The sequence below is a fragment of the Balaenoptera ricei genome, chromosome 2, assembly GCF_028023285.1.
Source record: "Balaenoptera ricei isolate mBalRic1 chromosome 2, mBalRic1.hap2, whole genome shotgun sequence".
NCBI lineage: Eukaryota > Metazoa > Chordata > Mammalia > Artiodactyla > Balaenopteridae > Balaenoptera > Balaenoptera ricei.
This window is the reverse complement of record NC_082640.1, coordinates 107,789,717-107,805,185: the sequence shown is the minus strand read 5'-3', so window position 1 is coordinate 107,805,185 and position 15,469 is coordinate 107,789,717. Positions and strand designations below refer to the sequence as shown.

General features: G+C 36.3%; 1 protein-coding gene across 6 annotated transcripts in view; it reads left to right on the top strand.

Annotated features, from left to right (window-relative positions):
- Positions 1–15,469, top strand: part of CDIN1 (CDAN1 interacting nuclease 1) — a 212,389-nt gene that overhangs the window by 54,763 nt on the left and 142,157 nt on the right. For all 6 annotated transcript variants that reach the window (XR_009501117.1, XM_059915594.1, XM_059915593.1 and 3 more), the window contains exons 2-5: positions 3,060–3,105; positions 3,997–4,061; positions 11,723–11,783; positions 15,154–15,226. Coding sequence is in view for 5 of the 6 variants with exons in the window: in XM_059915594.1 (XP_059771577.1) it covers positions 3,060–3,105; positions 3,997–4,061; positions 11,723–11,783; positions 15,154–15,226 (245 nt within the window). In the remaining variant the exon portion in view is untranslated. The remainder of the gene's footprint in view (positions 1–3,059; positions 3,106–3,996; positions 4,062–11,722; positions 11,784–15,153; positions 15,227–15,469) is intronic.

The window sequence follows — 15,469 nt, the reverse complement described above, 5'->3', positions numbered from 1 at the left end:
CTTCCTTTAAAACAAAAGGACGTGTGTTATTACTCAAAAGAAGTATGGAAGGTAGTCACTTCAATTCATGGTCTTGAGCAGCTCAACAGTGTCCTCAAGGACCCCAGCTCCTTCCATCTCCTGTCGCGTGTCCTCGGTGTGTTGGCTTTGTCCTCATGCTTCTTTGCCTGTTTCCCCATTGCTGCAACATGACTGCTGCTGCTCCGTAAAGCCATTTGTCACTCGACTCAGACGAGGTTTTACATAGCTAGTGTAGGAGTCTCCTCACATGCTCTTCTTTTCTCAGACACCTGCAGGGTGAGGAGCTTAATATGGGAGGGTAGCATGGGAAAAAAACACAAAATGATCTTTGAAGAGACTTTGGGCATTTGTGCAAATTAAGTGACTGTATTTTTGAATATGTAAATGGAAAACACATGTATGCTAAGTGACAAGTGTATGCTCCAAAGTCTTGAAATATGTGAGGATTCAGGGTATGATTTACTTCACTAAATCCCTAGAATATATGTGAGCACTTGACAATGTTCTGATTTTTGCTTTTTCGCATGTATATGTTGAAAGTTTCCTCTCAATCAATTCCTGTCCACTTTAATGTTTTTATTTTGGAGGCATATTTTCCCATACCCATGACCTCAGGACACTGTGGATGCTCAGTGAAAACTGCTGATGGACTGACTGTGATGTTTAAGATAAGCCTTTTAGTTACGCAGCATCTTCTCCTCTCTTCCTCTCTAGCCAGAAACCATATTCTTTGTGAACCTAAGGAATGTTGAATTTAAACCGTAACTTCTGTGGCTCTTGCCAATCAGATCAAACAGTAGGGGAAACTGCAGCGGGGGGCAGGCAGAGGTGGTGAGTTCTTTGAAGCTAGACCCTCGAGGTCATGATTTCTCCACTCACCAGTCTTTTGCCTTGGGATCCCTCCTCAGAATCCACACACTGGAAGAGAGTAACAAATAATACACACTGGGGTCAGTGTCTTAGTTGCACTAAAACTACTCTCCCGTTCTTTATGTTGTGAGGCTTGTTCACAACGCTCTTCTGTAAGCTTAGCACACACAGGAAGAGAGCGTTGACTGACAAACTACCTAGCAAAGATCAGTTAGTTCTCTACAGCTTTGTCTGGTCAGCCAGACCCAAAGCCTTTTGGACCCAAGTCTGTCTTTCTATTTTACTATGGTAAGTCATTTTCTCTTTTTAGCTCTAGCCAGGGTTTGCCCCCAGTGTAAACTGGAATTTTCTCTCTAACCCTCTTGGCCGCTGAGAAAACGTTGCTCCATAGGCTATGTCCATGGTTTTAGCTGAATTGAATTCTGAGCTGTTTAAGACAGTTTCCTGATTGAAGGCATTATCTTGTCCTCAGTTTTTACAGTGCTCTCAACTCTTGACCAACTTCTCACTTTGAACTGTTTATTCTTGGGCTTATTCCTTCTGCTGTCTGTTAGTCTTCCCTTTCTGAGCGTCTACCATTATCCTTTTGTTTTATTCAGTTTAGTTTCCTCCTTATTAGTCATTGGTCCCTGACTTGCCCATTACGTGCACATTTATTTCCATCATATTGTTTGAGACCAAGAGACTGACATTTTGCCTTCCATTAATTGGTTAACATAAATATATTTTGCTGTGCAATGAGGAGGGCTGTATTTATTGTACATAAATATCTAACATAGTGACTTATTCAGTAGTTTATAAAGATTTGGGTTTAACTTTGCCATTTTTTTTCAGGAGTTGGTTGTCAGCAACCCTACTAGGGTATGTGATTTGCATATGAAGCTCAGGCAAGCCAGGCATAATAGGAAGATTTTATACATAGAACTGGCTTTTTCAAAGGTGGCTTCCATTTTTAGAGACATTGAAAAAGTTATGGTGGATATATAATTTTATTCGATCATTTCTCAGTACTTTTGAGTTATTAAAACAGTCCTTTAGTAATTATTGGTTTTCCTTGGTAAACATTTATGGTGTTTTTTTTAAACATATTCTTTTGTAATCTAATAAGAGTGGAAAGGGGTTAGAAGCCAAATCTGTGATGACATGCAAGAGATGACAGTTGCTGACAGTGAGTAAAGAAATATGGTGTCATTGCTTTTATTTCATACTCTCCAAATTACCTGTGATGAGCTTAAGCAGTCTCATTCATGAATAGAAAAATTTTAATTATTCACAGTGCTTTGGTGTACTATAAAAGCAGAATTATTAACACTGTAATTTGTTCGGATAGCATTTGGTAGGAAAATATATCAGAAATAATTAATTGTTTTCAAGATATGATAAGGCAGCTGTATCTACAGGGGGCAATCAAAAAGAATAGTAGTGGGCTATTGATTGCTTTTTAGAGAAAAAAAAAATTCTGTTCCATTTCTAAATGTTAACAATTGCAAGAGGAAAATTCCCACTTGGGAAGAATGCTTTCCAGGTTGCTTTCATTGCCAGGTGTTTGACATTGCATGGAGTCTTAGATGAATAAGGCTTATGGCAGTCGTAGGGAATGCTGTCCTCAAGGACCTCAGCTTTCTGCTCTGAAAGCTTCTATTTTCAAAGCAGGCCAGTATCGGTGGGAATGTTCCAGTGGTCTCTGTGCTACTTCTAGTGAAGAGCGAAGTTTCCCCCCTTGAATCTGAGAGACCTACAGAAGAGGATACCTACCTGCTAACAAAATAAATTTCAGAATGTTGCCAGTGAATGAACTGCATTTTCTACTGTTTATGGGATTTAACTATCATTTATCAATGGGGATAAACCTTGCCTCTTTTGGTCCCTTTTAACATACCTGCATGGTACAGATATGATTTATAATCATTCTAAAGTTTAAGAAAATCCAAATCATGTGATAGTTTGCTTTGAGACCATCCATATTTTCCCCTTTCCCTTTTTCTGTCTCCTTGACCTAGCAGCAGGAAGCCTTTGTTTGAGGTGTTCATCTGGAACAACTTTTCCACACTTGTTTTCATGTTCTGTTAGATTACAGGGCAGCAGGCCTACCTTTGAAGCTCCTTTCTCTTTTGTTTCTTTGCCGTGCACTCCAGTAATTAACTTTGTCCTTCTTTTATTTGTTCCAGTCAATCGCAGGCCACTCTGCTGAGCATCTTCTCCCAGGAGTACCAGGTTAGAAGTTTTCTCCTTTGTGAGGGTTGACAGGTGCCTAATTGAATGATGAATGTCCCTTTATTTCTTTGTAATTGAACTGCCAGCTCTCTGATTGGGTTGGAGGATATTCTCCTTTCCACATCGAGCACCGCCTGCGTCTCAGTGGAGGCCTGCCAAGCCTACGCATCCATCTGTCTAATAACATCTAGCCTTTGCTTATTTGGTGGACCTGTAATAAATTATGCTAAACCATTATTATTCTGACAATAATAATTTCCCTGTGTTGCGTGGTTCCATGTGCTAAATGTTTGCTGACTTGCACTGTCAGTGCCGCTTTCCATTGCTGACAGAGATGATGATAAATGACCATTGCTGGAGTGGCAGAAGGCAAGAGAGGCAGAAAATGGAGTCATTTATCATGAGATGACAGGTGTCAGTCAAGTGGCAAGTCTCTCTGGAATTACTTTTTGTAGTTTTCAAATAAGTTGTTTTTAAGCAATGTTCTTCCTGGTTAAAAATGGCAATTGGATTGTAAAACTAGAGTGCAGAGGACTTAGATGGAATTGAATTGAGGGAAAATTAATACAAAGGTTGAAACAGGGAACAAGTTTTTCTTTGCCCTCTACAACCCTAAGCAAACTTAATTTAGATTCAATTACTATGACCCTGTTGGCTTTTACATATATACTGTACCTTGTGGTACAGTCTGGAGACATCCCAGCCACGCAATAGAGATTAAAATGCATAGGTTCATAGAGTAGAAGGGAAAAAGGATCTACCACCACCCAAATCCCCAAACTGTTATTCGGTTTGCCCTTTATGTTAGACATTGGGATCAAGAAATGTGTCATTTTTGTTCTTGAACCTGATCTGTGACACAACATAAAAATCTTTTTTATTTTGTTTCAGAAACATATTAAGAGAACACATGCCAAACATCATACTTCGGAAGCGATTGAAAGTTATTACCAGAGGTATGACCTGCCTGCCCCACTAGAGGGTATCATAATACCTATTAATTGTAATAATAATTATGAATAAATTAGATTAATAAATTGATTTTCTATATAACATTCCAAGGTATCTTGTTTTAAGTCTCTTATTTAAGACTTCAAGTATATTTTTTTAAAATTCTCAAATACTCTGTTGTATGGATTTAAAGAATATGGTGAGACCATCTTAATTTACATGTGTGTGAAATCTTTACTATGTAAGAAATTGTTCCAGTATTAGAAAATCTCAGTTGGATGCTTGAAACTGATTGTAAGCGCATATCTTGGATAGATGCGTTATGTTCATGCATACGTATATCTACACGTATATGTGAAAGTTCTCAAACCAGTTTTGTTTCTTATTTAAATCAGCACGTTGAAAAGTATATTAGAAAATAAGATTAAATTTTGGTACAGTTGTATTTTGCATCGTCAGTATTGGGTTAGCCATTTTAGAAAGGCAAAAAAAAGATATAAATCAAGTAAGGACATATGGAGACACATAATAATGTACAACTGTCAGATTTTTTTTTTTAATTTTTATTTATTTATTTATTTATTTTTAATTTATGGCTGTGTTGGGTCTTCGTTTCTGTGCGAGGGCTTTCCCTAGTTGCGGCAAGCGGGGGCCACTCTTCATCGCGATGCGCGGGCCTCTCACTATCGCGGCCTCTCTTGTTGCGGAGCACAGGCTCCAGACACGCAGGCTCCAACTGTCAGATTTTAAGAGGGGTTTATATTTTAAAAGGAAAGTCTTGAGTATTGAATCAATAACATGATGTTCAGGAGATATTTTAATTTCAGCCTAATTTATTATAGTTCCCAACCTCTTGCTCTGAAACAAAAAGAATCTTTGAAATAGCTCCTTTTTTAAAAAATTTAAAAAAATTTGGCTTTGTAATATGAGTGAATAACTTATAATGGTAAATGGTTATGGTTTGCATTAGAAATTATTTGTTGCTTTCTTAAATATTTTAAGGGCATACTGGAAAGGAAAACAGTTTGAAATATGCTCTTAAATTATTACACTTAAGATTGACAGAGCGGGGCTTCCCTGGTGGCGCAGTGGTTGGGAGTCTGCCTGTCAATGCGGGGGACACGGGGTCGAGCCCTGGTCCGGGAAGATCCCACGTGCCACAGAGCAGCTAGGCTCATGCGCCACAACTATTGAGCCTGCGCTCTGGAGCCTGTGAGCCACAACTACTGAGCCCACGAGCCACAACTACTGAGCCCACGAGCCACAACTACTGAAGCCCACGCGCCTGGAGCCTGTGCTTCTCAACAGGAGAGGCCACCGCGGTGAGAGGCCTGTGCACCATGGCGAGGAGTGGCCCCCGCTCGCCGCGACTAGAGAAAGCCCGCATGCAGCAACGAAGACCCAATGCAGCCAAAAAATAAATGATGATAAATAAAATAAATATTTTAAAAAAAAAAAAAAGATTGACAGAGCAATCTTTCTGTGGTGAGAGTGACACCACTGATTTTCGATGAATGATTTTTATGCACGAAAATTCTATGAATTAAATGAATATGCAGATAAAATATTGGTATTATGTTTCTGTAAAGTCATTTTTTTTTAAGAATTGAGTGTTTATTGAAAAGTTATTGAAGTTAGATTTTAAAAATAGTATTCACTATGCCATAGTGGTAAAAGATATATTCTGCTTTGAGTAGAAGTGTCTGTTAAAGAAATATACATGCGTACACAAACACACACACACACTTTTATATCTAGGAGAGTTACTCTTTAAGAAGTCTTTGTAAAGTTTGAATTGATTTATTCAAAAGTCATAATCTCCTCAGTGAAATTAACATTTAAAGTCATAATCTAAATCATACGTATAAAATTGAGAAAGGCCCATGAAGTGCTGTGAAGCCAACAACTGCTTTGGCAACCAGATTCTCCACCGAAAGACTGAAAAGTGGCTCATGTGTCAAAAAATACATTCTTATTTATAAAACTTATAGTCTTAGACTTTCATATAAAAGTATGGTTCTATTCCAGATTTTAAGGCCCAGTTAAATAAAGCATTTCCTAGAAATTTGGAGATTTGCTAACAGGCCATGGGCTGCCCTCTAATAATCATTTTTTTCATCGTAAAAAGGCCGTTTTAATTAGATGATTTCTAACATCTCTAAATGCTACTTTTAAAAAATTTAGTTTCATTAAAAACTATATTTGAGGGGCTTCCCTGGTGGCACAGTGGTTGAGAATCCGCCTGCCAATGCAGTGGACACGGGTTCGAGCCCTGGTCCGAGAAGATCCCACATGCTGCGGAGCAACTAAGCCCGTGCGCCACAACTACTGAGCCTGCGCTCTAGAGCCCGTGAGCCATAGCTACTGAGCCCGCGTGCCACAACTACTGAAGCCCGTGCACCTAGAGCCCACGCTCTGCAACAAGAGAAGCCACTGCAATGAGAAGCCCGCACACCACAACGAAGAGTAGCCCCCGCTCGCCGCAACTAGAGAAAGCCCGCGCGCAGCAGTGAAGACCCAACGCAGCCAAAAAATTAAATAAGTAAATAAATTTATTTATTTTTTTTAAAAAAAGTATGTTTGATTTCTGAGGTATGAACATACTTTATTGGATTACCTGGTTTAGGCCAAAAACAAAGATCTTTAAGTATGGTTACTCGAACAGTTGATTTGGTAATAATGAAAATATAGAAACATACTTTGTATTTCTTTAAGTTTAGTTAAATGTGAGAACCTCAATTACTTTGAGGAGTCACGACATTTGAAACACAATCTTGAAGTTAGGCTGTAATGGACCGACTAATAGGAAAGCAGTCTGACTAGTTTCTTATTTTACCACCCCGCTTCCTGACTTTTCTGCCCTGCACTTTGTGCTTGTAGGCAGGCTGTGTTGTTACCTTTCAGATGATTTGACCTCACAGGTCTCTTGTTCTAAATGTGCAGGTTGAATGTCCCTGTATTCTCTGTGGTAAATTGGCCTTGAAAGGTTTTTGTTTCCCAGCTGATTAGAATAAAGGCAAAATTATATCAAAACATACTTAAGCAGTTTGACAATCTCAACAATTTCTTCCTTTTTTTTTCTTTTATAAAAGTAATTCATGCCTATTGTGAAAATTAAGTGCATTTTTAAGGGTATTAAAAAGAAATGAATGGATTGCCCATAATTGTGGCACCCATAGATAATCACTGGTGTTTTTCGTTCCAGTCTTTTGTCAATCCATTTTTACATAGATGAGGTCATCCTATATATGCAACTGTGAATTCTGAATTTGATACTTGGAAAAATATATATGACATGATATTATTTTGAAGAGAGCGTTTTGTAAACATTTTATTTTATTACTTCATCATATGAAGGTATCATAATTTACTGAATTATTCCTCTGTTGAACATATATGTTTCCAATATTCTGATATAAATAATACTGTGATACATATTTTGGTGCATAAGTCTTTACATTTGAATTAGTCTCTTAATATTTCTGTAGATGGAATTACTGGTGCAAACAATGAGCATTTAATGATTTTATTATATGTTGTCAAATAACCATATAGAAAGATAGTAATGGTTACATTTCTACTAGCAATATCAGAGAATTCCTGTGTCTCTGTATTCTTGCTAGCATTGAGATGTTTTCAATTCAGAATTTGAAGTCTGTATTTAAGACCATACAATCCACAGCGTGATTCCATCATGGTTAACTGAAACTTCAAAGTATCCAAACAACAGTAGAAAATGTTTTCCTAAGCTTTTGAATTACTGAGGAAATTTCCTCAGTTCTTCATGTTGTGTGTGTATAGACACAGCTTGTTCATGTTGAAAAGAACTCTCTATTCCTTCCCACTGTACTAATGGCATTTTAGTTCTAAACAGGAAACATACTTGGTAAAATTTATTTAGATTTATCTAGATCAGTGCACAGGGGCATATATGTGCACACACATATATACACAAACACACACAAGTTGGTCAACTTTACAAGTTTCCTCATCAATAGCAAAGTTTAGAAATACTGTCTCTCATCTCCTCCCTTCTTTCAACACACACTGTTTGAGGGGCCAGCTTTATTAGCTTTGGAGAATCAGACCAGTTGGATTTTTTTCAGATGTTCACATGGAAAAAAGGTTAGTTCAAATATGTTACTGATATCACGTGATACAGATAGTTTCTAAAAATTTGAACCACGTTTTTGTTTAATTAGCACCATTTACTTTACATTCACTGTGTCCCATCTACTATGCTAGGAACCAAGTATAAGAACCACAATACCTGTCCTCAGCTGCTCTGTTTAGTGGGAAAATAGTTGCATGCATGGAGATGGATTCCAGAGATTTTCGATATAGAATCAACAAAGGTGGTATTCAGATGTAAGCTTAGTGAAGAATTTTGGTAGATTTTTCAAGTTTTACCATTATAGTTGTAAAAATATTAAGATTAAATAAGTTTGCCTTATATTTAAAATCAATACATATTATTTTTAATCTTAGATGCTAATAGATCTTTCACACTCAAAAAACATCATAAAATGGACCTTCTGGGAAGATATTTTAAGGATGGTTTCACCCACGAGATATACATTTGTTAGTCCTCCTGTGGCAAAGCTGGAGGATGGCATGCAGTCTATGCAAAGTAATTTCAATTTGCAAATAGGCATCAGGAAGGTAGCCCAGGTCACCTTAGTGTAGTGTTCAGGATTACATCTTTATATCCCAGTTACAATTCAGATCTTTGCTAAGGACCTGTTGGATGAAGGTTCAACATTGATTTGTGTAGCCCTACCCCAAGGAGGGAGAAATAACCCATTATAATTGTGTGAATAGTCTATGCTGTAAGTTTGCACAAGATGTTTTGAGGATGGAGAGAAGGGTAGCATTAGGAATTTCTGATTATGACCTTACTGAATGTTTTCTGTAATTATCATGCTCCTTTGATTGCATATCTAAAAATTTGAGTAAACCTTATCTGTCACTTGATATGGGGGACAGTTAAAGTTCCCAGAAAAGACAAATGCAACTTCAGATTAATTTTAACTTAATTTCTTTTCCCTAGCACTTCTGAAGTGTTATAAGGTATAGGTGGGAAACAAATTGGAGAATAAATATATTTAGAAGCAGGTCTACCCTTTTCAGCATATGAGGACACCTCAGTAGGCTTTGGGAGATCAGCGGTCCATTTCAGAGATTTACTGCTTACCAGCTAGGGGAGCCCAGATGGGTTTCATCAGTACTCTGGAGTTTGGTTTCTTTATATGACCAACTGGGAAGAGTAATCAAGCTCATAATTAGGAATTTCCACTGTATTAAGTATGAACATGCTTCAAATATTACATAGACTATACAGATATAGGGGGCTAATGTTGTCGTTTGACCAACTCCTGTTTCTTTAAACTTAATAGAAGTGTTCTATTGGTCATTACCAGGATTGTGATTGATGCAGCATTTATATGAAACCATATAATTTGGACTCAAAATGATAGTTTCCAGGCACAGGCAGTGATCTGGGGTCTAGCTGTTCTTTTTCATTCTTTCCAAATTAACCCCTGAGAAGAGGTTCTGCTCTGGTCTCACTAGAGCCTTTCCCAGTCCTCAGATAGCCCAGGCATATTCCTGACATTTGCACTTACTGTTCTCTTGCTGGGAATGTTCTTCCCCTCTTGACTTGCTGCTTTCCTTCTTGTGGGTTTCTACTTCGGTGTCACTTCCTTAGAGAGGGGCTTCCTGACCAACCCATCTAATTTATATTATATTGTAGCATATGTTATTATTTTATATATTTATTTCTCTTTTTCTTCTCTGTCTCTTCACTGTTATGTAATCTCAGTGATGGCAGGAACCAAAGAAGTTTTGTTCCCTTCTGCTTCTTCAGAACCTGGAATAAGCCCTGACAACTAGTTAGCTCTCAAAAATATTTGTGGGATAAATGTATGTTAAGTAGAGAGTTGTAAAGATATACTATTATCAATATAGGCTTAAATACCCTGACTGAGAATCAGAATGCTTAATGAATGTGCGCTCTGGTTAGTTGCTCTGACTTGACGGAACTGATTGTTCCTTGAGCAGACCTATCAGTGCAATGGAAGTTCTGTAAGTTGACATGAAGGTCTTAGCTGACCTATTTCCCAGGAATCTTTCTCTAAACCATACTTGTCTTGTTTGTTTTTATTTTTGTTTTGTTTTTCCCTTGCTCCTGAAATGAAAGTACTTATTTCCCAGTTAGATTCCTAAACAATTTATTCAAGAAAGGGCCAATAGATGAAAATGGATTTATTAGAATTACTTCGAAGTTATAATAATCCTGAGACTTTCCCCACCTTAAATAATTTGATTTTATTCCACTAAATTTATTGGAAATCATACATCTTTATAAGCATACCTGTGAAAGAATGTAATTTAATTTAGTATTTGCTTCTGGCAGTTACAGGGAAGACCTCACCTGTTGACTTTGATTTTTACTATCAAACAAATGTTGTTAGTTTATTCAATCAAACAGTATACTATAGAGAAAATGTTCATACTTAATTTTATTTTCTTGCCTAAAATAGCTTTTTAAAATTATTTAATTACTCATTTATTAGAGAAAATGTATTCAATATTACAATATAATCACCTATTATAAGCCAAGAACTGTGCTAGGCATAATAAATTGAATAAAATGAAATTCTTCTACCTTCATGGGGCTTTCAGCCTTACAGTCGGGATGGGTTTGAGATGGACAAGTAACTCAGCAGATACAGTGTTCTGGGCTAAGTGATGGGGAGATGAACAAGGCGCTCCTGGACTGCACATGAGGGATACTTAATGTTCTCCCAGGTCATGGTGGATGAAAAAGGCGACACGCAATCTGAATCAGGGGTTATCCAGGTGAAGGGCTGGAGTGGGGAACAGTGACTAGAGATGAGGCTGGCTGAAGAGAGTAGGTAGGAGCTAGATTATGAAGATCCTTACGAGAATTTTTAAGTGGTTATAATTTAATCTTGAGATTTAATGTGGGGCTTTTGAAGTGTTTTAAGGAGGAGAATGGTATGTTCAGATTTTTGTTCTAAAAAAAATCACTCTGGCTTCCATGTCTGGGATGAATTTGGGGAGTTTGTTTGTTTGTTGTTTGTTTTGCAGGGTTAGGGGATGAGGAGAGCTGAAGGTTATGACAGAAATCCAGAGCAGATAAGATGATGGCTTGTATTACCTATTAAAGGTGTGCTGACCCACTGATGAAAAGTCTGTTCCATTTTTTTCCTAATAAGGTGTCAACCAATGCTATGAACTAAAAGTAAATAGAAAAGTGATATGCTTGCATGGATGCGTTTTTCAGGAGTGAACTTATTTCCTCCCCATGAGTGGCTGTGGTATAGATAAAGCCAGGGTGATAGGGATAGTTCTTTTCAAAATCATCTCTGTGTTCACTTTACATGTTAGGAGGTGAACACAAGGGAGACCTGTGTACTCAGACCTCCTGTCCCCAACTTCAGTTAGTTAGTTGCCAGTGGTTTTGAGGTAAGTTGTTTTTGTTATTCTTTTCCCTTCAGTGCTTTCCTATGACAGTAGCATACTTTAACTAGAGTTGAGCGTGGCATTTGCCCAGGAGAAACATGTACACACAGGGTATGCTGACAAGTCTATGCTGGCCTTTTCTTGTCACTGCATTACCACTTGGCTTTGTCTTGTCTAGGTATCTGAATGGAGTGGGGAAAAATGGAGCTGCCCCAGTACTCCTGGAGCTAGCCAATGAGGTAAAGTTATTGTTATTATTGTATTTAAACTTACATAAAACCTAAGGGGCCTATCTAGAGTAACTTTGCTTAGAATTATAATTAACCTTAAAAAAAAAAAAGATTTTGAAATGCAGAGCAGATAAAACATTTTATCTTAGATGCAGTAGACATTTAAATTGCTCCCTGGTCTCTTTGTACTTTTAATAATTGGACCAAGAACTTCATATATTAATAAATCAGTTAACATAATTAGTCTACTTCTTTTAAAGCACATGTGTAAACAGCTTCTTGGTTTCTTATTTTGTGGGAAATTTCAACCAAACAGCTCAGGACATGCTCTTCTTTAGATGTGTTGTCTTAATTTAGTGTGAGACATACCTGTGTCAAGTACAGAGATGTATGCCAAGAAAATCTATGCTGTCATAAAAATGAAGAGAGAAATTGTATACCTAAAGATGTAACATTTACTTGATTCATTTATTGTTGTTGTTGGCAAATTTTTATTATAATAAAAGATACATGCCTTCTAGAAAAGCCTTTCTTTATGTGAAGAAGCATACTCTTCTTATTAACACCAAGCATGAAGTGATTTATTGAACTTATCTGTTAACTCTTATCTGCTTCTGTTTGGGGAAACAAATAATAGTCTTACATTTAAAAAAGGAAACCCCAAAGACTTCCCATGAATGAAGAAGCTGTAAAAAGTTCATAATAGCTGCAGAGAGCGTACAGAAAAAATAAAATATTTAATTCTGAAACTTTAAAATATTTATCCACCGTAATAAGAGCAATACAATATTTAGTCTGACTTGGAACTGCTTATGCAAACCTCATAGGGATGGAATGAAATGTACACTATTTTTGTGTTGCATTATAATGGAAAGCATAGAAGCAAGGCAGAAAATGTGTGTTTGCATTAAAGATGACTAGGTACTGTGAGCATTAAGTATTGCAGTAGCAGCGAGTTCTCCATGTTATATTAGCAAGGAAGGATGGCTTCTCTCACAGCTTCTGTCTGCTGTGCGCCACTACAGTCAGCCAATGAGTAATTACCTATAAGTTACTGGAAGGTTTTAATAGTCTAGGCAATGTCTACACAATCTGATAGGATAGTTAACATATAGAATGAATTTCTCGCCTCCTCCTAGCAAAACATCTATTGATATTTTATTCTTTTTTTTTTTTTAATTTCTAGAGCAAGGTGGTTTTTAAATGTCTCCAGACTTCATTATTAGTCGATTCTATTAGCAACTTGAAGTATCTGAGCTATAACTAATTCAGAATTTAGTTTGATTGTCCTTTATGAGAAAGAAGAGTGTTCTTTATGAAAAAAAAAGCATTCTTGATACAACATCTAGAAAGAGTGTAATGCAAATGTGGTAGCCATTTTTATAGATGATATTGGTGGCATAAATTTTATATAGTAGCAATTTATATTCATTTGAATTTTTAATGGATATTTCTGTTGAGCTTAGCTTATTTAGCTGACCTCAACTTCCATCCTCTGGTAGTATGGAAAATTTTAACCCACTGACACACTTTCTCCTATATCAATAAACCTGTTATTTACCATGAATATATAGTAGTGTTTAATCAAAGAAAATAGATAGTTATTTAAAGATGTTTTCTCTCCTTTGGCTGCGGATTAGTACAGAGATAATAGCACTTTCTGAGAGATTGCTAATGCATTAGGGAAAGTTGGGAATGACTGGTACCAGATTATGGCTTCTAAACAACCAAGCTGCCATTTTTATATGATAGTTAATACCTAAATGACATATGCTTGCATCTGGTGACAATTGATGTGATGGTAATGCTTTATGAGTCACTATATATTTAATCAGTGAAAACTGTGAAAATTGATGAGAAATATATAACATTGATGTATTACAGTGTGTAGCAGCTCTCTTAAATAAGAACAAATTTGATTTGGATGGTAGGGACTCTGTGGTCGTCATTGATTTTATAAATATCTTAATACTAATTTTCCTATTTCAAGGCTAAAAATGAACATTTTAGGAAATCTTGCTTTGTTAGTAATAATAAGATCAGTCATTCTGTTTTCTCCACACAAATATTTTCAAGTGAGATTTGAAGCACTGTGAATTTTACTTACATGCTAAATTCTGACATGAAGCATGATGGCCCTATTTCAGAGAAAGATGGACACATGATTAATATGAAAATTAGGGAGATGCAAGTACCTGAACTAATAAGGTAGTCCTTATTCAGGCTGGACTACCTTCAGTAATTTCACCATTTTTCATGTGTCAGCTCTGATGTGGGTTACTAGGAATAAGCAGCTTCGTGGAAAGCATTTCTTTCTACTTGGGGAATTTAAGGGCATCCGAGTACATACATATTTGAAAAAACTGTTCATACAAATGAAGCCAGCCTTTTTGTCTAGTTACTAAATCAAGATAAAATTTTGGTATGAGTACAGGACTTGAAAACCTGTCAAGAAAAAATCATGGTGATAATATATGAGGAACATTTGCTGTCTTACACCTAAGATAAAAGACTTGTTTTAAGGGAGCATTATTACTCCAGAAAAACACACACCTATTTTCTGGTGAAATTAAATCAGTAGTTAATAAGGGACCTGAGAACCAAAAAGAAGACAGTAGGTTTCCAAAAGAGTAGATGCATTTTTAATTAAAATGACTGTTGGATTGAGTATTCCCTATTTTCTGTTTGAGCCTTTATAAAAAAGTTACCTCCCTGGCTTCTGTACTAGCCTAAGTAACATTTCAGATAAGCCTAAGGATGGTGATCTTACAGTGCAAGTATTATTATTATTGTTTTTATTATTAATATCTCCATAATCTAGCTATTTTATTCTATTAAACAAGGTATTTTATATGTAAGGACCTTACCAAAATTTCAGTCAAGTCTTTAAAGATAAAATAAACTAAAATCAGTAAAATCCATAGTTTTAATGGCTAAGGACGTTTAATTTAGTTTCTGAAAACAGTCGCTAACAAAAGGGATATTTATTTGAAATTGCATTCAAAACAATGTAAATATAGACAGTTGGAAAGAAAAAAGGATAGTTAGAATAAAAAAATAATATTGGCCCATCAATGGAAAAAATTGAGAAAAGCCCATTTTACAGTTTTAGAGGAATAGGTACTATTTTTAAGTTGTTCCATTCTTTTTCTCCAATATTATATTCAATAATTTGTCCTGTTTATTCTTTTCAACAGCATAGATCATACTTGTTATAATTTTATTATGATAGAAGCCACCAAGAGTAGGAAAGATTTTAATGAATGATGCTTGTTGTGGTTGATTAAAATTGACTTCATCTTCAGTATTGACAAAATATTGGAATATCAACTGCTTGCACAACTTGACAGTTTTAATTTTCTATTTCTGTTTTGTGAAGGTGGACTATGCACCCTCATTAATGGCTCGGATTATACTGGAAAGGTTTCTACAGGAGCACGAGGAAGCTCCACGTGAGTTACCTTTTTTCTAATAGCACTCTTTTCCTCCCTTCCCCCAATTTAAAAATAATTTACGCAGCATTTCAAGTCACTTAATGAGAGCCAGATTCCAAAACGGCTATCATGAGCAGTTAATGACAATTAAATGAAATATAAAGGACCACCCACAACTTAAATACTCTTCAGAACAATGCTTTCTTCTTCTTTGTCTAAATTCTACATTCACCTCTCCATTCAGCAAAATAGACAATGTGT